Source organism: Cyrtonyx montezumae, unplaced genomic scaffold (genome assembly GCF_038088225.1).
Source record: "Cyrtonyx montezumae isolate F1298 unplaced genomic scaffold, pur_monq_1.0 scaffold_7, whole genome shotgun sequence".
Classification (NCBI taxonomy): Eukaryota; Metazoa; Chordata; class Aves; order Galliformes; family Odontophoridae; genus Cyrtonyx; species Cyrtonyx montezumae.
In genome coordinates this window covers 19,433,015-19,459,167 of record NW_027072078.1, presented here as the reverse complement: position 1 = coordinate 19,459,167, position 26,153 = coordinate 19,433,015, and the positions used below count along the sequence as shown (strand labels likewise).

The window sequence follows — 26,153 nt, the reverse complement described above, 5'->3', positions numbered from 1 at the left end:
CAGGAAATCCAGATTGTGCCACTAAAATGTTCTAACTATTCAAACATATATTGCTCTGAAAGTACTGCCTCCTGCTTATTTCCATGGAAACTGAAACAGTTACAAAGAACACAATAACACTATTTAATAGAGCAAATTCTCAGCTACAAAACACTACTTTTCAACATAGTCTCCCCCATTATCTGGGCATTTTCACCAGTGATGAACAAAAGCCTGCATTCTGCACTCATAAAACTCTGCTTGCCTGTCTGGAACGTGCTTTGTCTTTCATATCACTCACACTGCTGTTGAAACACCACGCGCCACCTTACTGCACTCACATCTACTGTTAGGTATCCAGAAATGTTCATCAAGCATCAGCAAGTGTCAGTGGGTGCCATTTTTTCTGCATGGAAGAATTCATTGACATATCTTTGCTTCATACACACTTCCATGTCAGATACCATTGTGCCAGACTGCCCCTCCATTATATCTGTCACATAAAATGTTATTGAGTATTGGTGGGAAGGTTCAATCTCTGCTGCCATACCACCATCAAAATCTGCTGGAATAATAAAACAGGATATTATGTTGAGAGCCAACATATAAAACAGGAGGCATTACTTTCAGAACAGCCCCCAAACTTGGTGCGTGTTAGATGGTGCCTTGACTAAATTCTTATTTCCACTCTGTGAACATGCATGGTTTTAGTGGGAAATGGTATTTTTCAATGTATCTGGAACTAACCCACTATGATTTACATTCAGCACAGATGCAACAGCAGTTCAGCAATGAGTGAATAGAGTTAATTTTTTTGCATGGGCTGCTTTGCTTCATTGCAACTGAGATTCAGGCAAAAACTGATGTACAGTTTCCACAATGTTTTGAGGTTCCACAAGCAATAAGAATTCACCATCTAAATATGACACTTACCATTCTTCTTTCAAAGTGGCTTTGAAAGAAATGTATACTCCATTCCCTTTTATTAGCATAGTAAATACATAATACATAGTAAATACAGGACATTTCTTCTTTTGCTTATTTGAAAGGAAAATCTACCACTAAGACATTTGTTAAGACATTAAAAACTCATTTTCTACAGATAGTTTGGCTGGCTTTCTAGCAAGAACGTAGGCTTCTATTATAACATATTGGGAGCTTTTAAAAACAAAGCAATTTATAATAAATTTATTCAAATTAACACATTTCTGGTTACAATGCCTTTGTTATTTCTTCGGAGTTATGAAACATGAATTATATCATCGTAACCACAACACCAGTCAAGGAAATCTAATTTGCTGTAAAGTATGTTCGTGTAGTCATCACGTCATTATGCGTTCCATTAGTGTTCCATCATTTTCTTGTACCATTTTTTATATTAGTGTTATTCCAAAGGATATAGTGGTATTATACCCTCATTACATTTTATTTTAAAATATATTTTTACACAGCAGTCTCTAAAAATATATAGCTACATAACAAATTAGAAATAAATATACCATTAAAATATATTATGTGTACAGATTGAAACAAAGTGTATTACAGATTGTTTTGTATATTTCAAACACTTCAGTTAAGCAGTATATGTATTTTTTTTTTCATTACAGTTAGCTAACTAGCCAACATTTTATTCAATTCAAATTAAGCTAAATAAAATTAACACAGCACAGAATTCCTGAAACATGAGAACAGAATTGTTAAAATGATCAACATAAATGAAAAAATAAAAGATGTTTTAAAGCAAAATGAAAAGGTCCTCCATAAATATAAGAGAAAAAAAAAAAACTTAGTTATTAAATTCTTCTAACAAGGATGAAGTGATTTCTCTTTAAAGGAGTTGATAGCCTCTTTTACAGCTTCTTAGGATGAAAAGATTTTTTTCTCTCTCACTTTGCTATCAGAAATGAAAGCCTGAGCTGCAATTATTAAAGGTCTGAATTTGCATTTTTCAGCATTCCAGAGAAATGAGAGCAGATATTGTTGTAATCATTATCATTATGAAATTCATTGTCCACCCTTCTTCTAACACAGTTGTTGGTCAGCTGTTTGTTAGATGCTTTTCCAGTTATCAGATTGCCTCATAATAGATTTAAAAAAAAACCCAGCAGATTAAAAACGATAGCTTCATATACTCACAGATGGTAAATTCTCTATAAACTGAATAAACTGGATTCAGTGCCTAGCGCTAGCAGCTAGCACAGGAAATTTGCAGAAGCTAAAAATACAGTGATGGACTTACTTGTAAATAGCTGATAGGACTTTTGTCTCCAAACCCTGTTCTCTTTCCCCTAGTCCTCCTTGTTGAGGCAGCTAGACTAGATAACATCTTAGAACTGAAAACTGACTTCTCAAGCTTGCTATGTTTTGAAGAGCTCTTTCAGCGAGAACATTAAAGACACAAAGGCTCTTAATAAAACCTTATTGGCCTGAAATATTTGTGAGAAGGACTAACCTGAGAGAATAGAGCGCAAGATCCCTTCTGGAGTAGTAGGAGGCCTAGGCTATCTTTGCCAAAAATCAGACACATTCAGAGCACTGTTTAACTGAGCTGACTGAGTAAAATAGGCAATTCCAGCCTTTCTCTGTAAATGATTATCTATAGACCTGCCTTGGATCATCTCCAAAGCCAGCTCAAGCGTAGATCCACTGAAATGGTGTCTCAGAAGCTTATTGTCTATTTAAGTACCTGACAGGAAAAGATGAAAGCCAAGCAGAGATTTGAAGTGTGATTATGTGAGTATTTTACTTACACTTTTCCCTTACAAAGATGATTTACTTGGCCGTCTTTTTCTTTGTTTTTCTCATAGGAATTAAATGTCTGTACATCCCCTGTCTTGGTGTGGAGACAGTCTGTAAAGATGGAGTCTTGTACAGCATCCTCTGGTAAGTCTCAGCCCTGTATCGTTGCAAAATCTGTTGCTTCAGCAGCACTGTGGAAGACTGCACTGAAGGGCTACAGCTGGCAATGCTCTTTTGCCACTGGCAGCCTTTCACAGAAACTTCACCTCAGGGCCTGGGCAATAACTGCCCGTGTTCATGCCCATTGCAGTGTAAACCAGGGGAAATGAAGTGAGGCAGTGTGTTCTGTAATGCTTTGGAAGTAAGACAAGATTAACTTTCTCTGCAGAGGCTGTCAAGTAATCAACACAGAGGGAATACTTTTTTTTCCCTTGTCCTGCTCAGGATAGCATATATAAGCTCAGAGAAATATTGAGAGAAAAGCTGAAAGACAGCACTTAAATTTGCTGTACATTCCCTCCCTCTTTGGCTGCTGCTTGCACGATCACACTTCCAAAGCTCTTGGTCCACCTCGCTGTACTCCATATGGAAAGTGAGTAAGGGATGTATTAGAAGAGTCTCCCAAGATAAGTGAATTCTGAGTTTGCTGAATGAAATTGGATTGCCACTTGGCAGAAGACATATAGAACTGAGGTATTGCCATTATTTCCAGAGTTAAGAGAATTAATGCTTTTTCAGTGTCCAGCTGTTGCATAACTAAGGAAGAAGTAATTTAACAGGTATTTTAATTTGTTTTCATACCGGGATTCCAATTTTTCAGAGAATAATAGAATATATCAGATTCTGACCCTTGGGCAAACATAAATTAATTGTTGTGTAAAAAGCTGAATTTAATGTTTACAGTGTAATTTGTCACTGAAATGGACACTCCATTAGAGTCTCAATGATTTACTAAAGATATTTTAAGCATAATGTCCTAATAATGCTACATAAATTAAACATGATGTAATTGAGTGAGCCACTAAGTGGCTCATCACTGTTGATTCATGTGGAAGTCACGCAAATTTTACTGTTCATTATGCATTCATTCAGAATTAATAGAGATACCACATGTGCTTCTACAGTGATTCTACTGTTACTCAGCATTCATTAAGTTTTAATGTACCATTAAGAAGGCATCAAAAGACTCATCTGAACATACCACTACAAAGGTAGTTCTTTTAAGACAGTTAAAGAAGCATATTTCACTTAACACTGAAATACAAAGTGAGTCAATAATGAATCAGCAGAAATATTTTATGAAAAACTGTGTTTAATTGCAAAGAAGACCAGAAAAAGTATTTGAGTTAAAAGCATTCAGTGTGTTCCAAGTTCCTGGACACTGAACTGCATTTCTATGCAAAGTGATCATGAAGGTAAGTACATGGCTTTCATTTAGCTGATGCTGTACACTAACTTTCAGTACAGTCATTCACCACAGTGAAAATATAATTTTTAAAAAGAGCACAAATTATGTCCAGATTACCTACCGTATTCAGTTTATTGGATGAAGAGTGAAAGGGGATAGGAAAACCACAGCAATGTTATTAGCTTACACAAAGCTCCCTCTTTTTCACATTTTTTGCCTTCTAGGCCTTATGTGTTTCTGCTAGAAAAATGTTTTTCCAGGAGTGAACTCTAACAAATAAGTACAGGTCAGTCAGTCTCACCTCAGTGCTTGGCAAATTCATGGAGCAGACCTTTCTGAAATCTATATTAAGGCACATGGAAAACAAAGAGGTGATTGGTGAGAGCCAACAGGGCTTCACTAGGGGCAAATCATGCCTGACAAATTTAGTCACCTTCTGTAATGACATTACAGCACTGGATAAGAGAAGATCAACTGATGCCATCTACCTGGACTTGTGCAAAGCATTTGACACTGTCCCACATTACATCCTTGTCTTTAAAGAATTTTAGAAGGTGAATAATCACTACTGCTGTATGAAATATGGTCATAAGAAATTTCCATCAGAAGCACTGATTGAAAATTCTTATGTAAAGGTGGTACACATTAGCCAAAGGAATGTCTTTACTGTAAGTTGGAACTAATGAACAACTATCACAGTAAACTGAGCAATGGACATACCATATCATCAAGTTTTTTAATGTTTTGTTCACTGACTAGTTGAAAAGATTATCTTTGAATCAGATGATTACATCTGTGACTAAATATGATTTGGCAAGGTCCTGTTTACCTGGAAACACAGTGCTTTAGAACCATTACATGGAACCACCTCTCAAACTGTTGAACTTGAACAGAAGACAAGTGGACCCTACAAGTAATTCACTATAGAAAATAGCCTTCTTTCATTATTTGCCTTAGAAACCTGCAATTGTTTGCTTCCCTGAAACAAGGAAAAGCCTAACCTAAAGGCTGTGCTGTACATCTATGCCACAACAGAAACCATGACAGGAGAAATCACCCTGGTGTGAAACCACTTATAAATAAAGACATGTATGGCACAAACAGACTGAATTGGGATTGGTGACTTAATGTCTCAGTAAAAGAATTAAAAAGGATAAAAGTTAGAAAGCGGAAGCTTACAACAGACAAACAAACAAGAATTATATCCAGGTAACATGTGATTGAGGAAGGTCACTACATAAATTTTACATGAGTTGAAATGAGTGGCCAATCCTAAATTGAGAAAACATATTTAGACCGATGAACTAAATAGAAATCATTTTCACTGTGGAATTATCTGAGCTAAGAATTGTTGAGATCATAGCTGGGGTAATTACTCTGTGTGCACGCTATAATCTTATGCTTCTACCTAAGTATCTGTTTTTATAATTGTGAAAAGACAAGAAATAGGCTGAAGGAGCCTTCAGATTGACGTATACAGTGGTTATGCTTTGAAGTTGAAACAGTTTATTGCTTGAAGATACAGTGTACCCTGATGTGATCCATGTTTTTGTGCCTCAATAAGTTTCAGATTTCAGAAAGCATTTAACTGACTTGCAGCATTTGAAGAAATTGAGTAGTTTCTGTTGACCAAAATCACGTTTAGCCAAAGTTACCAATTGCATCTCTCCATATCTCTGTTTAGTATCTTATTTCTCTGCTTGTTTCAAACATTTGAATTAGAAAATTGCCATTGGTATTTCAGATGATTTTCACTTTCTGAAAAATCAGAGAGAAATTTATTTCACAGTTGCTTAAGGATTTATGTTTTTGTCCTTGCTCTCCCACTACAGACTGTAGGTGTAGCCATCGCATCTTAGTTCTTGCTCAGGAGCACACATTAAAAAAGAAGAGGAAACATGCAGGCAGACAAACATACTTAGCTGGGGGGAAACAAAGTTGATTCCAATAGTAGCTTATTGATTACTTTTGCCAGTAGAAATATATCAACCATTAGGAAGTCTGCTAGTGGTTACTGTGCAGCAGCACTAGTACACTAAGTACACTACTATTTGGCAAATAACCACTGCAGGCCAGATATATTCAAAAATTTCTGCAACCTCAACTTTTGTGGTTTAGATCTCCCCCTGCACTGAAATAGGCATAAATTCTCTGCTCCTGTGGATGTTCAGTATTGCATAAGAAGGTCCATTATTTAAAATTCCCATTCCTGTGATTTATCACATTTGAAAATGTAGTTCTGTGCACTGTATTGTAGTACTGTTCTTATTTCTCTGGCTATCATGATACCAAATATCACAAGCTAAGCAAGGTCAGTCCAGCTTAGTACTGAGAGTGAAAACTTCAAACAAGTGTTTTATCCTCTGTGTGGTACAACAGAGATTTGCTTTGAAGACAAAAATAGGAGGTCTAAGAGGTCTGTTCACATGATGTGACAATTTAATTATACAGAAGTGAAAGCCTCAGCTCTCCAGACGTATTGAATTCTAAATAATTATATTTTCTATACCCAACTTTCAACATTTCCAAAAGATAGATTAGTCATTTTAGTGCTACAGTCTATACCTGAGAGATAGGTATAAAACCATTATCTACAAACACATTTCAGTATTTCAAACCAGTGGAATTCTTATCTGAAAGTAAAGGCTCGTAACCAGTATGGTTCTCCAAAGCACTCGTATAGCCTGTGTTGCATGTTTTCTCCTTTGGATCTCTGTATCAGATTATTTCACAGTTAACAAAATTCTCAAATGAGTAGGTTGATGCAAAGAATGCAGTATTCTTTATTTCCATTATTACCATTTTGAATTTAAATATCTGAATACCACATGAAAGTTAGATATTATTTTAAACCATCAAACCTTATGTAGTGATAATAATTTAAACTCATTCAGTAATCTCTGCATCAAGCCCATGATTTATGATCTTCACATATAGAACGTGGATAATGACTAATTCAAAGTGTTTTGTGGGAAGTCTCTTTAATGGTTAATTTTTCTGTCATTAGTAATGTTGACCTTTATACACAAGTCTTAGAGTTCTGGCTCCCATTATTGATAGCAGCACAGTAATTCATAAATTAGAATAGGCTTAAATTTACATCTAAGAAAAGAACAGAGACAGTTGTAAAGAGATGATGTCACTAGTAAAAGGGAAACAGCTTAGTGTTTCAAGAATCACTGATCCAATATACACATCCTTAGGTGCTGTCCTAGTCCATTTAGCAAGGGAATATCTAATGAAAGCCCCTGTGTACCTTAAATTACATTATTTCATTAATTAATAATCTGAGACATCCAGGGATCCTTCACACTTGAAAATGTGAAAATATCAACTGCACAATTGTTCAACATTTAAGTTTGATACGAAATTCAGATGTGAAAGAAATCCACAGATAAATGTAAAAAGGAAATGCAACATTGCTTCTACATTACCTGAACACAGCAACAGTAGAAACAGAATCCCTTCACTGACAATTGCTCTATTGTCAAAGCTTAACTGGAAACTTTCTTGTCTTTGAAGACTAGAGGAATACTTAATGAACATTTCTTGGTGCTCTACAAATTTTCGTCTTCAAAGTAAACTGAATTATAGGAGACTACTACAGATTTACAGTTCTCATGACTTAATGCAGCTAAACACCACAGCTGCATAAAAATGCAGACAAATTAGATAATTAAACTTGTGTTTGATAGATATGTCAATACTTTTGAATATTCCAGATGGTGATCTGTCTCCATTTTTTTGATGCTAAATTACTAAGGGAATATAACATTTAATTCCTACATGGCACATGGTTAGGTTTACTGTGAATAATCATGCCAATGCAATGAAATTAAAATAACAGTTAAGGCTTTGCATTTTAGATATTTCAGTTTATCTTCTCCAAGGAGAAAGAGCAAAGGAAGGTCAATCAACAAGCTGTGTTTTTCTGGAAGAGTTCAAACTGACCTTAAAGCTTCCTCTTCCTCATCAAGAACTCCCTCTCCTCTTCAGGGACACCTGTTACACAGCAACAACTTGTAGTGAAATCTTGGTGGGAAGTTTCAGCTTCTACATTGTTGCCTTTTATGTTGTTGGCCATCTTAATAAAACAGGAGACACTACATTCAGAGCAGGCCTCATGCATGCACCATGACTTTCAGGAAACAATTAGCAATAGATCCAGTTAAAATTTCCTGATAGTTCTGATGTATTTTTCATTTACAGTTCCATCTCCCTTTCCTGATAGAAAGACTTTTTTTTGTTGTTGTTATAATATCAAATTAGCAAATGTGGACCAACACCTGTCCTGCATGGAATTCTTTTCATCATTGTTCTGGTTATATGAATGGAGATCACCATTTAACCACACTTTCAGAGTCAGTTTTTTTAGTTTCTGGCTTGTTTCCACACATGTTCAGAGAAATACCATATCTATGACCACTAAAGCCAAAACAGAGGGAGAAAAACAAACAAAAAAATAAATAATAAAACATGAAAGGGAGAAAGAAGAAGCAGAACTTCCTGTCCCAAAGAGCTGAAAAAGCAGGCAAAACATTGAAAATCTTCTATTGTCATGGAAGGAAAAATATTCCTCAACTTTTTTGAATTTTGCCTGTAGAAGTTTCCTATGTTATGAATTAAGCAGGGGAGAGGAAACATCCTATAATCACAGAAGCAGTGATTCTTCAAATCCGAATAAAAGCAAACATATTTTTATTTCCCTTTTCTCCCCACCTCCTTAATTATTGTCTCTTTAGTGCCTTGAATAACTTAGGCAATAACTTAAGAATAACTGACTCCAATAACATTTTTCATGGTCTTTCCCACATAACAGAGTGAGGGGGGAATGAAGCGTTCACCTACTTTTCTTCTCTTTCACTTAAACAGTAGCTGTTGTACACATGAACATGAGTTTATATACAACCAAAAAGAGAAAACCATGCACCTCACCCAAATCTACTTGAAGAGATAAGCAACTACAAAAAACACCAAGGAGGTGAGGCAATCATGCAAATGAGCAGAAATAGCTAATGCAAATAACACAACTCTACATAGAATACAATGTGGTAGATTCATGTTGCAGTTTCTGTACTAGCTACCACATTATAAGGAAGACAAAACAAAATGCAGCATACTTTAAAAGTATAGTATTTCATTACTTGTAAGTTTCATGTCATTTTAACAAGGTTACCTTTCTTATCATAAAACTACCTGATCAAGACTTATAAAGAAAAATTCATCTTACCTGCAATTGGTAATTGATAACAAATGTATCCATAAAATGCATCAATATGAAGCAAAATCTATGAAGCATTTCCGTCAGTATTGTTACAGCTTTGCTTTCTCACCAAGAGACTTCTTAAGAGATCCACTTATAACAAGTAGTGTTCCAGGGTCAGCTCTTCTGTCTGCACTGAAGTTGAACTGAACAGTAAAGCTTCTGAACCTCAGACAACTCACAGTACCCAAAAACTGTTACCATACCTGTTGTAATGGCAGCAGAACTAGCGCAATGAAAAGGTGTTACAAAAAAGAATGATGCTCATCTGTCTCTGAAGATCTAGGCTGGCAGAAAGACCCCACAAAGAAGGGATCTCCAGCAATAGAGCCTTCTCAGTAACAGACAGTCCTTAAATGAGGCCTAAGAGTTTAATTACCCTTACCACTGCTTCCAGGGTTGACCAGGTCTTTTCTCCAGGTACTCAATCAGGCCATGACTCAACACATACACCTGTGAATGTGACAGATCCAGTCCAAACACTGAGTTCAGCCTCACATTCCACTAATGCTGACTTAGGAAAGTAAGACACATTTTCCCATCTCCAAAGGGCTGTATTTACTTGTCTATTAACACATCAATTTAGTCACTTACAGCTAATCTTCAGCTTAGTTGTAGTTGTCTTAAGCTTGATAGAGGCACTCTGGCCAAGCCTTGTTTTCAAGGATGTACACCCTACTGTTCAACAGCATCCTTCCTGCTTCCATTTAACATAATTTCTTCAACCTTCCTCACAAATGTGTATTAAAATGTGATTCTAAGCAGTTCCAATTCAAGATGTTCACTTTAGCTTGTATAAGTGCCTGTACAAACTTAGATGAAGCATTCAATGCTCTCGTTATATTCTCATTCATTAACTAGAATGTGTGATCCCATGCCTCTTGATCCATATCCACATCATTTTAATGATGGAAAGTATTCCTTCCTCTTGGAGAACTTCATGTTGAATGCTACAATATGATAAGGCACAAATCACAAGTAGTGTGCAAAATTTAGGGCATTGATTACTAAATATACTTCCTAGGATGGCAGCATCCAGTTGTTAAACATTGTTCAGTTGCAAGTATAAGAGCTTCCCTTGGCCTCACGGTCTCCAGTCACCACTGATGATTTCCAAATATTCTCTGGTGATGAATTAAGTTCTCCCAGCAAAAGAGCTTCCCTTTTCCAGATATCTCTTAATTGGATTAATTAAAAGTAGTAGTTTCAATTTTATTTTCCTGTGGAGTGAATAACAGTATAAGCTTTAATGACTAAAAAACTTGTTTTATCTACTTGTTTTTCTCCCAGCCATACTTTACTTACAAAGCCTTAAAGACAGGATCCTCTTGTGCAAATCCTCTTGTGCAATACCAATATCTGCTTGCTGCTTCCCGATGAAAAGAAACTTCGTGTCTTTCCTAGGGTTTATTATTTTGTCTACACAATTATTCTGACATACCAGTTACCACAGTGTCCTTCATTTTCTTCCCCAAACATTTTATCTACTGTTCAAAAGCAGCAAGAGGTAAAACCAAAATAGCTGCCTTGTGTTGGAAAACACCTCTAGTACTGTTCCCCAAACTAAGTATTCTTGGTCAAAAACAAAAACAGACATTTTCCATGCACATATGGCATCCACAATAAAAATTTACTTCTGCTGAGCTTAGGCTTGCTGTTGCTAGAAAAACTTGCTTTTTTACTTAAGAAGATATTTTCTTGTTTGAACAATTAACAAACACATCAAGTTAATCATCAAGAGTTTTAATAGAAGAGTTTAAGAAAAAAAATCAGTCTCTAGCAAAGTAACAGCAAAACTTTAAAATCTTTTGCATACATGCTGAAAGAAGGGGGAAACAGGAAATTTTGCTAAACAATATTGGCAGCTACTAACAGAAAATCTTACTGAACAATTTCACAGTACTATTGTGTGTAGACATTTAATCTAATTACCAAAGAAGTTCAGTTACACAGACAAAAAAACGCTACAATTCAGGAAAGATGTTAATAGTCTTAATCTCTATTACACAAGATTTTATTTGCCTTCAGGAGTTCACATCAAAGGGCAGTGTATACTTTTAACAAGGAACTGAGAAGCATATAGTAGTACAGTAGTTAAATGCAAATAAAAGAACAAGAAACCAAGATCATTTGATTCTCCCCAAAACCCAGAACATTTGGCTCCACACACCTGATTGAAATAATGAGATATCATGTAGCCTACAGAAGATTAAAATGTACAAAATAAGATTTAGCCACCTTCAGCAGAGAAAACAAAAGTTTGAGGGCAAGTATGTAAGCCTCTCCCACCCGAGATATAAAGAAGCCAACTATGCAGTGCAATCTCTCTGTGCAAGTTACAGATCAGTGTTTTGTACAGGACTGCTTGAAAAATAGAATTCAAATATCACAGCAAACAGACACTTTGTAGATCGCTAGGAGCATATTACAATATTCAAGGCTGTCCCTCAAGACAAAGAATCTAGAAAGTATGACCCAGATCGATTCTTGAAAATAACCACCTCCTCTATCTCAATATTTTCCAAGTGAATGATGAAGCAGTGTTTTGCAGTCAGACCACCATGTACAATCGGGCTTGGAATCAGCCCTTAACAGGAGGCAAGAACTAGGAGGAAAAGGAAATGGTAGCATGCACTGATAGGGGCCTAAGTTGTAGGTGAAAATATGAGACAACAGCAGTGAACGCATGTTCATCAGTTCTCTGTATGAATTTTATTCACCAAAATGTTCTTCAAAGGGTTTCAGCATTAGTTTAACGTTGTTTTATTTGTAATCAGTAAGTGAGCCTGTACTAAAAAAAGTAATGAGATCTGAGATTATTGCACAAAAACCTGGCAGCAAACCACCAACAAACTGCTGAAATGCACATACAGATCAGTTTCTGAAAATGAGTTACACAATGACTCTAAAGTATAAAATAAATATATTGTTAAAGACTAGAAACTAAATATAATTATTTTTATTTAAATCAAATACAGCAAGAAAATATTTTAATATGGCAAATATCCCAACACTTGCTGCATATCCATGATCAAGCTATTTCATCATGAATGTGAACCAAATTCCACCCTCTCCCCAAAATGTATCATCTTGACAAGAAATGCAAAATAGATAAAATATAACAGGAAGCATTTTCTTTTTATATATGTGTATATATATATTCCCATTTTGGTATTTAATGCTTGGTCTATAAATAAAAGCTCTCTGACACAAGAATGCTTTAAGTGTGTTATCGTGCTGTTTTAAGATTAAAACATTTTACATGAACAAATCTGAAGTTCATTCTTACGCAAATATCCGATTATATATATATATATTTAATTTTAAGTATCAAAACTGGCATTTTATCCGTAAGTGACTATATACTAATTACTATTTAAAAATATACCTTGTTCACAAAAGGCATTGCTCATCTGAGTGCGAGGGAAACAATATATACAATCACTCAAAGAGTAGATTAGAAAAATCATGCAGTGCTACTGTTAAGAACACAACTTTAAGTAGTACAAAAATTTCCAATAATTTATGTCCCGATTTCTTTTCTTTTAACATAGCCAACCAGGAAAAAATGGAAGGAGATTTAAAACCAAAATACTTATCCTAACTACATCAGCTGAAGGAACAAAATCATGTTTTTTTTTTTCTTTTTCTATTTTTTTAAGAGAAACAAAAGTATTGCATATAATTTTCTACTAATTACAGATTTAATTCAACAAAGTAATATGGAGGCAGCATGTGGTAGATTTAAATTCATACAATCTGTTAAAGTAATACACAATTGAAAATTAATGATATAAAATCCTTAGATTACTTTAAATCTGCAATTTCAGCATACTGCTACATTTGTTCTGTCTGGAAGGCTGAAATCAACAAGTTTTTGACATTCATACCAGCATAAGCAGAGCTCATCTGCACCTTCTCATAAACCTTTTTAGCAGCATAATCAGCTTTATAACGAGAAAAATATTACCATAATTTACATATTCTAATAATCTTTTCCAAGGTATCAAAGGAACCCAGTGTCATATTCCTACACCAACTGACAAAAATATATTAATCACTTTAAAAAATTGGTAGTTAGTATTAAGGTGGCCTATGAAGCAGTAGTAAAGTGCAAAATATTTGGTATATTTAGTGATCAGCTTTTGCTTCTGTGGAATACAAATGGTTAAGCCTGGCTCTTCCATTGACAGATACAGTGTTTGATGGAGGACCAACCTGGATGGAGGGAAAAAAGAGAAAAAGGAAATATTAACTTAATTGTTAACATGCATCTGTCAGTTGTATGTTACAGGGAATTATTTTAAGAACACTGCAGCACTGTTCCTTCAGTTAGTGTTCTTCTCATGCAATGAACTATCTCCTACATAATTTCTGAACAACAAAGCACATATGCTACAGAAGTAGGATAAAATATGTTCCTAAGTAATTTCAAACATTTCTGTCAAAAACTCAGTGCATAACTATTAAAACATGTAATTTTTTTTGTCCATCTCTAGACTTGATTGAAAGGAAATACATATAAAAAATATCATTCAAAACAAATATTTTAAATTAAATATTGAATAGAACCAATTTCTAACAGGATCTAACATTCATTTATGCCATAGCAATGCTTCTTGGAGCAAACAGTTTTAAGGATAGGTAGCAGAGATCTGCTCTTCAGCATAGCTACATAAACCAGTAACTCCCAGTTGGAATTACTGAGAGCCATGCGAGCAACGTACCACAGCGCAGAGTTTACTAAACAAAATGAAAACATTCCGAAGAGAAAAGTAGTTAAAAAGCAACCTCAGTTGACCCATTTTAGGATTGTAATTACTGAGGGTCCTATTCAGTGTAAAAGGCCAGAAACAAAAAAGGCCACAGATCTTGGCATCGCACACTGACAACTTATTAAGTAAAATGGGAAAAAAGAGGATTTGGCTAGTGATGCCAGCTTTTTTTCCTCCCGTTTTTACTGAATGACTCCCTCACAGAGCTAAAAGAATAGAGAATGTGGTGAGAGGTAAATACAGAAGCACGCACCTGGCAGATCTCCTTCCACTTTTTTTTTTATTATTATTTTATGCTGCTTTCTACTTTTCAGCCTACTTTTCTTCACACGTATAGGCTTTCACTCTAATCAGTTTTCCTTAAATGAATAGCCCTGTCATCACCCCCAGCCTCTACAGATGCCACAGGTGGAAAGAACATCTCCCACTCACAGGAGTTAGACAGGGACAGGAGAAAAAGGCTTTTAGTCATCACCTTGCTCTTCATAACACCATACATGTACATCCATACATGTGTGGGTGACAAAGACTACGTGGTATGGAAGAACCTTCCCAGCTATATTCTGTTACATTTTGTTGCCCCTTGACAGACAGCAGTCTGATGTGGAAGTGCATATGAAGAAAAAGGTGTATCATTAAATTCCTTCTTACAGAACAAAATGGCATCCATTGACATTCATTAACTCTTGCTGAATGTAGAGACCAACAGTCGATGTGAGCACAGTGGGGTGATAGGTGGTGCATTTTATCAAGTAGTGACAGTGGGTCCCCTCCTCCCGTGGTGCAGGTTTTAACAAGCATAGCATGTAGGCTTTTGCTCATTGCTGGTGAAAATGCATAGATAATGGTTGTGATTATGTAGAAAAACAGTGTTTTGGAGATGAGAATTTGTTAGATACTTTTATTGTGTTCTTTGTATCTCTTGTAGTTTCCATGGAAATAAATAGGAGGCATTACTTTCAGAGGGGCCTACATATACTTGAGCAAGCAAATAGGTACAGAAAAAAAGCTCAGGTTGAATGGTGAGATGTGACCTTTTAAGCTACTCTGAACAATACAGTATTTGCTTCGTCTTAACCTGTTTTTAAAGTGGCTTGTGGTTAGTAACATACAGTACTTAGAAACAATACTACAGCAGATTATGTACCACTCTTACTGACTTCTAGTTAAGCATGATTAACAAGTTGTTGACCAATTATGCATTTTTCCAACCTTTTCAGGAAACAATTTTCCTATCCAGTATAGAAATACCAGGAAGTCTGTAAGTTTCAGAGAGACTGCTGCGGTGCAACACTGAAATCAAAACCTCATATATTTAAAGCAGGCTAATATCTACTCATCAACTGACATATTTTGATCCTAGGGGAAATCCAAGATTTCTATTAAAATCAATTTAAAAACACCCTCACATCCACCCACCACACTTTACTTGCTTTTATTCAAGTTTCAAGTGGGAAAAGGAAGAAAACCAAAACCTACTGAGATTCTTGCAGGCTTCTGCAATGAGAAATTATTCTTCAATATAAAATGCAAAATATTAATGCTGAGTTAAGAGCGTTTTGTGTGAGAAAATCATTAAATTGACTAGTTAGAAATTTAAAACAATAGATTTTAATGTCTGCGCTATTTTACTCTGTGAGAGTGCATTTTAGGAGACAGAAACTAAGCTAGATGCTTTAGTTTTTACTTGAGTGAAGGAAAACAGTCTTTCCAGGACTATTGAAAAAATACTGGGAAATATCTTACTAATAGTATCAAGCAGGAGACTTGAAATACAGTTATGAAGAATTAGGGATCTGATCAAGTCTAATAGCTAGAAAAAAACAAATATTCAAAACTTCTACCCATCTGCCTATCTTTTCTAAAAGATTGCAACTATTTTGGCCTAGGATGAAGCAGCTCAGCATGTGCTTAAAACCATATCTTTGTGCCATTTGAATATATGAACATACAAAGCTTTGCGTGTGCATTCATCAGTTCATTCTTCAAAACTGAACTCTCCTCCCCACCTTCCTTCCTATTAAGAAACCTTCTTCATAGCACTTAATGTTGAATATAACTGTATTTAGTGTCAGGCATTAATATGGTAACTTTGATGGAAGTACCATTAATTCATTATTATGAATGCAATGACAAAAACTCACCCTTTTCAATCTGGCAGCAGCTTCTCCAGAGCGGATTGCAGCCAGCAAGCTCTGGTGGATCTGTTCTGGGTCAGAGCGCTGGACTGGCAATGAAGTTTGTCTCCTAATGATAGGGGGTGGGTGGTCAGCTGAGGCACCTGACTGTGCCTGAACGTTTTGCTCACTATTCACAGTGCTGCTTTTCTAGAAAGGGAGGAAGTAAAAAGGGAAAAAAAAAGCCAAAACCTTTTAATGGTGATCAGCAGCAAGCAAAAAACAAAGTCTACTCACAGGAGGTCACGTATCAAACTGTGCCACTACAGTATTTGCTTTGTTCAATATCTCAGTTATCAGACATCTTTCAACTATAGCTTTGGGAACTATTCTTCAATTTATCAGCAACAAATAAGATATAAGCGAAAAGGAACTTACAAAACTTATTAAAAATTTGAAGTAATTCTTCCATGAGTGATGAGTGATACCACAAAGTGATATGGATATGGAAAAAATATATATTTAAAATATATAATATTCCTTTTCCAAAAGGGAAAATAAAAATAAAAATCATAAGTACTCAAAACCCCCATGATTTTATAACCTGAAATTATATCTCAAATAAACTGGAAAAAATTCAAGCATTACAACTGGTTGTGATCTGTAGGGTTCTGTAGGTTTCTTGTTTTTGTCTTCTTGATTACTTGACAGGCTTTTGCTACAAAATCTCACTACCTAAATTTAGGTTCGTTGACACCACATTGTAGCATATTTGAGCATTGTTTGAGAATTGAAAGATCTAAAAAAAATCAGTTACAAAGTATTCCCAGATAAAACCCATAATCACCACAACATTTATTTTACTAATGAATTAGTATGAAAATCTAAATTTGACATAAAATATTCCAGAAGAAGCCACTCTGAGAAGTTTGCCAAGGAACCATAAGCAGAGAGTAAGAAAAGCATTACTGTATTTTGAATCTACTCAACAAAGATTAGCCTCTAACTTCCATGCCTGAGGAAAATGGTCATTATAAAAATAGAAGGTTTCGGACAGTACTTCCTCTTGCCAGAATACTGCAGATCTGTACAGAATATGCAAGACAGTCAGCATCTACACATCACAGACTTATGAATACATCAAGCTCCCAGAACAGCTTGAAACAGCTCTGTGAATTCTGGTATATTTCCATCTGTACATTTGCAATATTAATACCTTAGTTGATTTTTATGACTTTTTAACTTCTCTCACTCAGTTGTGCCTGGTTCAGGTGTTTCTGCCATGAACACCTGAAGCAAAACTCATCACACTGTTCAAATTTAAAGAAACTAACATACATATGTTCATAGGTACATTAGGTTGGAAAGGACCTACAAGATCATCTAGTCCAACCATCCTCCTATCACTATCCGTACCCAACTACTAAATCAAATCCCTTAGCACCTCATCTAAACGCTTCTTGAACAGCGCTAGAGATGGTGCCTCAACCACCTCCCTAGGCAGGCCATTCCAGTGCCTGACCACTCCTTCAGAGAAAAAATGTTTCCTCAGGTCTAATCTAAATCTTCCCCGGCACACCTTGTGGCCATTCCCTCTCGTCCTGTCATTATTTATCAGGGAGAAGAGGCCCACCCCCTCCTCACCACAACCCCCCTTCAGGAAGTGGTAGAGTGCAATAAGGTCTCCTCTGAGCCTCCTCTTCTCCAGACTAAACAATCCCAGCTCCCTCAGCCGCTCCTCATAAGACTTGTGCTCCAGACCCCTCACCAGTTTTGTTGCCCTTCTCTGAATATACATATCTAACATACAAAAACATAAAGAGCACAGAAACACTCTGAATATGAAAATAGGTGCATACAGTATAAATGATGGTTTAATTTACTGTTCTTCAAAGTTTCGGATGTTAATTATGGCAAGAAGTAATTATTCCTAGTATTCAGAATGAGACTGTGCTCATCTGAGCTAGCACTCCCTTTTTCTGGTATTTCTTTATAATGTACTACTCCCAAACACCAGAAGATGTTTACAATGCATCAGTACAGCACTTTCTGTTAAGCTAGCAGTTCAAAGATTAGCCAAAGTCTCTTCTCTGCTGAGAATGACTTTACAGTGAGTCAATAATAAAAAATACATTAGCAATAAAGTTTACCTTATCCATTAGACTATTCTGTGGCCCTCCTGTGATGCTGTGTAAGGAATTATTTTTCACTTGAGGCACAGAAGTAGCCGAGGAGAGTTCAGTTGCAGAAGAGGCAGATGAGATTTCAACAGGAAATTCTTCTCTTGGTGCCAGGCTAGCAATTGTACGTGTTTTATTGAATGACTGTGATCTTTTGACTGCTGAGGAAACAGCAAGTGCAAAAGGGGATGGTCTCGAACTAGAGTATGGCTTTGGAACTGCAAAAGTTCTTAGAGTTTTTAGGTTCAGTGGCGCTGGCTGAGAGGAGGGAAAACTTGGTGGTTTATTGTTTTTAACAGGAGAAGTGGGGGACTCCATTTTTTTCCCATCATCACTTTTTACTTCATCTACTGAAGGAGAGAAGCTACTTGTCATATGTAAAGAAGTTTCATCAGGTGATGAGATTTTTTTTTCCATCTCATTATTTTTAACTTCATCTTGAGTGGAATTAGGAGCACAAATGGTACTTCTGGCAATTGCAGATGATACATAATGACCTGAAACTCTTCGCTGCATCTGCAGATAAAAAGAACTAGGCTTAGTTGTAGGACTTAATGCATTTGACTTCTCCTGAGTCTCAGAAGAAGCATTTGAATTACTTAAGCTTAGCATCAGTGGGACATGCTGCTTGGAAGACACTGTTTCTGTTTGATTGATCTCGGTGGTAATCCTGGCAACAGATGGAAGCCCATGTTCAGAAATGCTGTTCACTCTGTGCAGCAGATCATTTCTGGCAGCAGGTATATTTTGTAAACCACCCTGTACGTGACCTGCACTTTTTGGAAGATGAGGAATCTCAGTTTGCATTATGAATTCTTTGGAGTCTTCATACCTCAGAGAGTTTTTGGAAGCAGACACCTCTTGCTCTGTATAATCTGATGAAACTTCTGATTCCCAGATCTTTATTGTTTCCAAGGATTTTGGAGGAGGCACAATTTTATAAGTAGTCATTCCAATTTTTGGTATGTAATCTCTTGTAATTTCATTAGCAGGCTTAGGTTTAGGTTTTGTGCCCTGTCTATAAACAGGGTAACCCTTTACAGGAGACCCATCTGGAGTTCTTGCAATTGTTTCTGATGAAATAGCATTACTGCCGTTTGTACAAATACGAATTTCATCTTTCACAGGTATCATTTTTTCATAAGAAACTTCTTGCTTCTGAAGATTTTGTTCTGTTGAAATTTCTTCATCCTTATGTATTCCTTGCATCACTTGAAGACGAGGGTTGTTTGTGTCTGTATTGCGTTGATGGACCATTCTTTCGAATGTGGATGATTCATATTCTTGAGGAATGATCATTTCTTTCTGCGCAGTCCTTCCCAAATTGCTAACCAATGGACCTGTCTGAATTGCAACATCCTGAGTTTTTACTGTGTCCAGGCTTGTTTGACTTGTTTTCTGATCCTGCTTTCCTGGAATCAGTTGAGTATAATTCCTATGACTTATGGTGATGTCATTTTTAGACGTTTGACAGTTTGATAGTCTGTCAACTTCAAGCTTGCTGTTTTCTCTAAAATCTACTGCTTCAATTTTCACCGTCTGCTCTTCTTCCCTTTCATTTGTTGGAATGAGTGCTCTATCACAGTGATCTTTAAAAGTGAGATTCCAGAAATTAATACAGATGCCAAAATGGTTTAACCTTTGCACTTAGATCACTAAGTTCCAAGCATTCAGCAAATTTAACTACAAGGACTAGCTCCTCACTATTATTACTTTCCTTAACAATTACTTTTAAAAGCTATAGATATATTTGCCTAATATTACTGAAAAATTCTCTTCTTACTCAGGTATTCTTCCTTTATTATCAAGCTTCTGGTGTCATGCATGAATAAATAAAAAACCTACTCTAGAATCATTTTAGAAGTGCTAATAAATTTCAGGTGACTATAGTAGGATCCAGTAAGCGGAATTCACAGCCTATTCAGTATTAAATTAGATGCAGTTTTTATTTAGTTCCATATTTGTGGTTTCTGTTCCATGATTTCAATATTAAAAATGTTTGTTAACTTTACAAACAACTACAAAACTGCAGCCAATTCTTGTCAATTCATCTCAAAGAGAATATACCAGAGCTAGAGGTAGTATAAAGAAAATAATCTGATGATCATGATTCAAGAGTTGACAGCATTTTAATTGTCTTAAAAGGAATAGAGAAGTTTTCTTCAACAAAATGAGTGGGAATGGGAACTACTCACCATATTTTTTATTTTGTTCCAAAATTCTAAGTTTCCCATCTTTCTCAAATGCAGCTTGGTCACTGCTTATCTGAGGAGCCTGTAGTTCTCTACAAAGCACAACAGTACATTAAATATGTTGGTATCATTCATTTCAGTAAACAGAAGAAAAGATGCAAGAGAACTGGCAATGTTCTCCAAACACAGATGGAGAAATCATTCTGCCAAACACTGGAGTACTCAACAGAATATTTTTTTTAATGAGAGGAAATGCTGCTACGAAATTTTACCAAAATGACATTCAGTTTCACTCTCTTATGCATGTGTAACATGATCAGTTTTCCTTTTCCTCTTTGTTTATTCGTGCACTTTGAAGAAACCCCATTCCAGTTACAACTCAAGTTTCAGTGAATCACTAAGGCAGTGGCTTATCATTCTTTAACAACATTCTTAAATGTGAAGTCTTATGACATCCTCCAACATTTATGATGTCTTTGATTTCTGTCTCCAGCATAATCTGCAGGGAACTGCATGAGACACCAACTGCATATGAACTGTGCAGTACAGACTTTTTGAAATACTAATGAAAGATATTCTGCTCCTTTCAAGAAATATCTTGAGAAGAGCAAAGAAATATGCATAAAATATGTTACTGGCATATTAAACATTTTGCACATGCATACGTTTGTCCTATGATCAGAGGGGACAAAAGAACCGTTAAGTGCTGGAAAAAAAAATCCTCTCTTTTCAGGAAATACTAAGTATTTGATTTCAAAAGTTAAGTTAAAAATGCCAACATATTTAAAATTTCTCATTAAAAAGCCTATCAGAAGTTCAAACTTCTATCTCTGTTTGTGATACTTCTATTTTCTATAGTAACTAATGCTGTCATTATGAAGATTCGAATTCATTTGCCACATCCAATGTATTAGTTATCACTAGGAATCACTATCATGAAATTAAGTATCTGCTTTGAATCATTTCAAACAATGAATTATCCATCCTCATGTTGCCTGTACAATCCCAAACATGCTGTTGCTAAATATAAATTTTCAAAGTTTTCTGGAAGAATATTAAAGCTCATTCCTGCCCTCTGTACTCTTGCCTATCTTCATCCCCTTGAACAGAGCTAAGGGACTGAATGACAGCCATTTGCAATGGACTGAACTGTTTAAAAACAAACCAGAAAAGAAAAAGGAAACAAGTCACAAAATGTTGGAGTATCAAAGTCGTCAGACATATTTTAAAAAAATCTGAATTACCATAAGATTCTCAAAAACAAATGTCAGGGAAACCCTAGCTCTCATTCTCATCACTGTGATATTGCATGAGGGAAAGGATTTCCAAACTCTGAAATTACAGTGCAGTGTATACTAGATGATACTCAACAGTATTATAGGCCACAGAAGGCTATTAGAATTTAGTTAAGGGACAGGCATGAGGAAATATTCCCATGACAGTTGTCCAAACTGGCATAGTAATACAGGTCTGATAATTTGCAAGTGTGAGAACACTTAAAAATGACAAATAGTTCCTCACAGAGCAGACACACCCAAGCAACTGGCACAGTATGCAGGACAGAACAAAGAAATTGCAAAAACCTTCTTTGCTATGAATTGACAGAAAGACCCTTGAAATTCAGTTCAAAGCTCTCTGTGTTACCTTCAAAGTTTTTAGCTACTGTAGCATTCACACATTTTGGCTTCAGTACAATAATTGAAATAATTCTTGCAATTTAAATTGGGAACAGTAACCAGTTCAGCTGCCCCAGGGAACACATAAATAGTGAATTACATTAACACAATGGGACTTCTCAGGACAATCAACATTCATTTGAAGGAGGCACTAACTCATGTTGGGAACCTGCAAAGTAGAAAGTTTAATAAAAATGCTACAGGGCAAAGCTACAGCATCACCAAAGGAGTTAAAGGGGAAGTAACCAGCAAAGGAGTGTTTAAGGGAAGTAACGTGTCAATTCTCATTTTTCCTGAGAGCAGATGAATAAAGATAGATCAAGATAACGGGCTAATGTATGAAGAAAAAAACAAAAACATAGAACAATAGGTAATTGATGAGCTATAGCAAATATACCAAATACACCAATTATAAGAATGAACTTTTAAATGATAATTTAATTAATCCACTTTGCTCCATGCACCCTATTCCCTCCCCTACTCAGCAAATTGCTGTAGTAATAATGCTGGATATTTTAGAGATGGGTTCAGCCTTTCTGGAGTCTGACTGTTTTAGTAGTAAGGAAAGGATGACTTAAACAGAATAACCAGCAGAACATTTTATCAGTTACGTTGAAAGGCCTCATATGAAGTACTGCGTCCAGAAAAGTGCCAGAAAGAAAGCTAAGCATATTAAGCTAATTCCTTTCTCACAATTCTCTACTCTACATGCCACAATGAAACAGTACCCTGCATTTTACTTGCCTCCCCCATTCCTTCTCCAATGCTCCTTTATTTGTCACAAAGCGTACTTACTTGCCATCTGTACTCATATTTTCTTGTTTTTCTTCCTTGAAGCTTTGTGAATTATCTAAAGAAACAGTGCCAGGAACAGGAACTGATGAAGCACGATCATTTCTTTCAGTTTCCAGTGGTACCTCAGTAGAGCTGAAGGTTGTTGCAGTAACCTCTCTTGTCCTGAGAGAGGTGTCTATACTTTGACTTCCCTCTCCCTCTTGCACACTCATCTCTTCCTTTTCATCAATTTCTTCCAGGCTGTATTCTGAGGTCCTTGCACCTATGCACACAAAGAGAAGAAAAAAAGAAAGAAACGCACCTTCAGTGCATAGATGCAAAGGGACTGTGAAGTCAAACTAAGTAGTTTGATGAAGGAAAACTGAGGAGAATTTTCTTCATAATTTAGGGAGGAGGAAAAAATAAGGACTCAGTTTTAATTTCATAGCGTTTTCTAGTTCTTTTCAGCTTATCATCACGCCACTGTCCATCTGTTTCTGCATCTGTAACTACTGCATAATGTTTTCCTTTGTTTATTTCAAGGACTGAATTAGTACAGATGAAAATATTTGTAATGAATATCATAGAGGCAGATAGTTTATTTCAGACAGATTTCTAACAATTTTCATTAGCTATCCAATGAGGTTTAAAATAAATGGTTCTTTTATATCAGAATAAGTAGATTACAGAACTAAAAATCAAACCAATTCTGAACTTAGCCAATGTTTAGAACAAGCTTGTTCACCACTATCAAAATTTTCCCATAATCATACCAAGAATATTAAAACATATATAGATGAGGTTTATGTACTGCCTGTGCAAAACAAACAAACAAAAAGACAACAACAACAAAAAACACAGAAGAGCATAAAAATATGAATTTTTCAGCTAGACCATAATTAAAAAGGCTGAGGTACTGGTTTAGGACACATAAGAGGGTGCAACTGATGTTAGACTGATAAATATAGTATTTTTTTTTTTTTATTATTTCCAGAGGAATTGTCTCTGGCTTTACTTTCCTGCCAGGAATCTTCCTACAGCAAGAATGCTGATTCATATTTTTCAAGTATTAGTAGGTAGATCATACAATTAACCTCTTGGCTTTGCAACTTGCATTCTGCAAAAAAAAAAGTAAAATAACAATGATTTCATCTACATATGGCGATATGGTGACATGGAAATAACAGAGCCATATATAAGCAGTGCACTCTGATCCAAACAGTATTCTTGTTAGCTTTGCATACATCAATACCTATTAATGCAGTGGGCTGAATCAGCAAGTTTCAAAGCACAATCCAACTCAACACAAAGGCTAAGATTGAAAACAAAATATTAGCTTGAAGCAAGTAAGCCTGAAAATAAGGAGAACCCAGAGCATATTTCTTTAAAAAATAAATAAATCTTAGACCAACTTCACTGCACAAAACGTTATCCTACAGCGGATCCAGCACTTCTACAGAAGTAACACTAAAGACAGAAAAAAAAAACAGAGACCTGTATGCGACTTGGAGAAAGTCTCAACTGAGAACAAAAATGTTGCTTTTCCCAGCATGGTCTTTAGAGCTCAGTAATGGCATTACTGAACACATTCACAGTAGCAGAGCAACTACAAAAGCCAAGCATTTTAGTACTTAATTCTAGTTAGTTTTTTACATCGCTCTCTTGTAATAATGCTTTGCAGCTTTAGACTAAGCACTGTGATCAATGTGTCATGGAGCTGAGTGCAGAATTAATCTAGATCACCAAGGAAAGAGGTGCAAAATTGCAAAATGGTATAAGTGAACTCCTTACATATTACTTAAGCACACGTGCTGATATCAAAGGGATTCCTTAGGACTTCACATCCAGTAAGGCCATTTTTTCTTCCTCCCTCCTTCTCCCCCATCTATTTGATCCTCAGTTTGGTGTAAAATCATACAAGCAGCCAAATACCTCATGAGAAAATTTCAGTAATAGCAGAATGCTGGCAAATATCAAATCTGCTGAGACTAACCCACAACCTATAACAAGGCCTCAAGACAACATCTTCCTCACAGACGACAACTACTATGCTTGAAAATGAGTGAACATTATTACAATTGTTAAGTGACCTTGCAGCATCCCAGAGGCTCAGTTTAGCTCCTAGATGCCATGAACCTTGAGCCACCAACAACCAGAATGTTGTTGAAACCGTGGAACAAAGGCTAAGACCTTCAGTCTAATACTTTGTGGAACTTGACTTATACAACAAAGCACAGCCAGGACTTCTAACAAGACAAACAGAACAATTCTGAAGTTGCTATAGCTTTATACCTAGTCAATGCAGTCATCTCTGTTATTCTTGCTCTGAAGAATTATAACAAAGGTGAAGTTAGTACACTAAATTTCTGTTCCTATACTGATGGGATGAGATTAGCTTGAGTGGGTAGGAGATACTACTGACTTTAATCCTACATGAAAGCCATCTCTTGCTGTGCTAGGATTGCTTCCAAGACTAAACTACAAATGTATAATCCAAAACAACAAAAAGGAAAAGCAAACCTACATATTTTTTTATAAAGTGCTCTCTCTACTGCATCATCAGCAGACTATCAGACTGGCTTAGATTTAGTTTCAGCTAGCAGTTTTAAGTCTGTTACTGTTACTAGCAGACCTAGGCAGCCAGTGTTGCAGCAGAATGAAGTGTTTATGTACCAAATTCAATTACAACATGTAATAACCATCCTTCATTTACATCATGCAGATGAACAGTTTGGATTTTATGACTTTTTTCCAAATCCTTCCTTTAGAGATTTATATGCAATGCGTCACTAAGAATTACTTACAGTAATTCACTGAGTACACATTGCACCCTTACTGTTTATGTACTCTGTATGTAAATACATATATAAGAAACTGCATTTTTATCTTGCGCAATTTTATCACTGCATGGTAAACAGTACTAAAAGAATATTGTTAAAATCTACAGGATGGCACTGTGAATACCCGATAACTGCTTTACCAACTACAAGTGTCCTTTAAGTCTGTAAGAATACAACAGATAACAGAATGACATTTGTTTGTGCCTTTTT

The 26,153-nt window shown here is 35.9% G+C and overlaps 1 protein-coding gene across 1 annotated transcript in view; it reads right to left on the bottom strand.

Moving 5' to 3' along the window:
• Positions 1 to 12,697: 12,697 nt before the first annotated feature.
• The window catches only part of COBLL1 (cordon-bleu WH2 repeat protein like 1), a 75,322-nt gene continuing 61,866 nt past the window's right edge, over positions 12,698 to 26,153 (bottom strand). The window contains exons 10-14 of the mRNA XM_065750437.1: positions 23,125 to 23,386; positions 20,657 to 20,745; positions 18,432 to 20,050; positions 16,309 to 16,491; positions 12,698 to 13,607 (exon numbers count right to left, since the gene is read on the bottom strand). Coding sequence (XP_065606509.1) covers positions 13,521 to 13,607; positions 16,309 to 16,491; positions 18,432 to 20,050; positions 20,657 to 20,745; positions 23,125 to 23,386 — 2,240 coding nt within the window. The 3' untranslated portion in view covers positions 12,698 to 13,520. The remainder of the gene's footprint in view (positions 13,608 to 16,308; positions 16,492 to 18,431; positions 20,051 to 20,656; positions 20,746 to 23,124; positions 23,387 to 26,153) is intronic.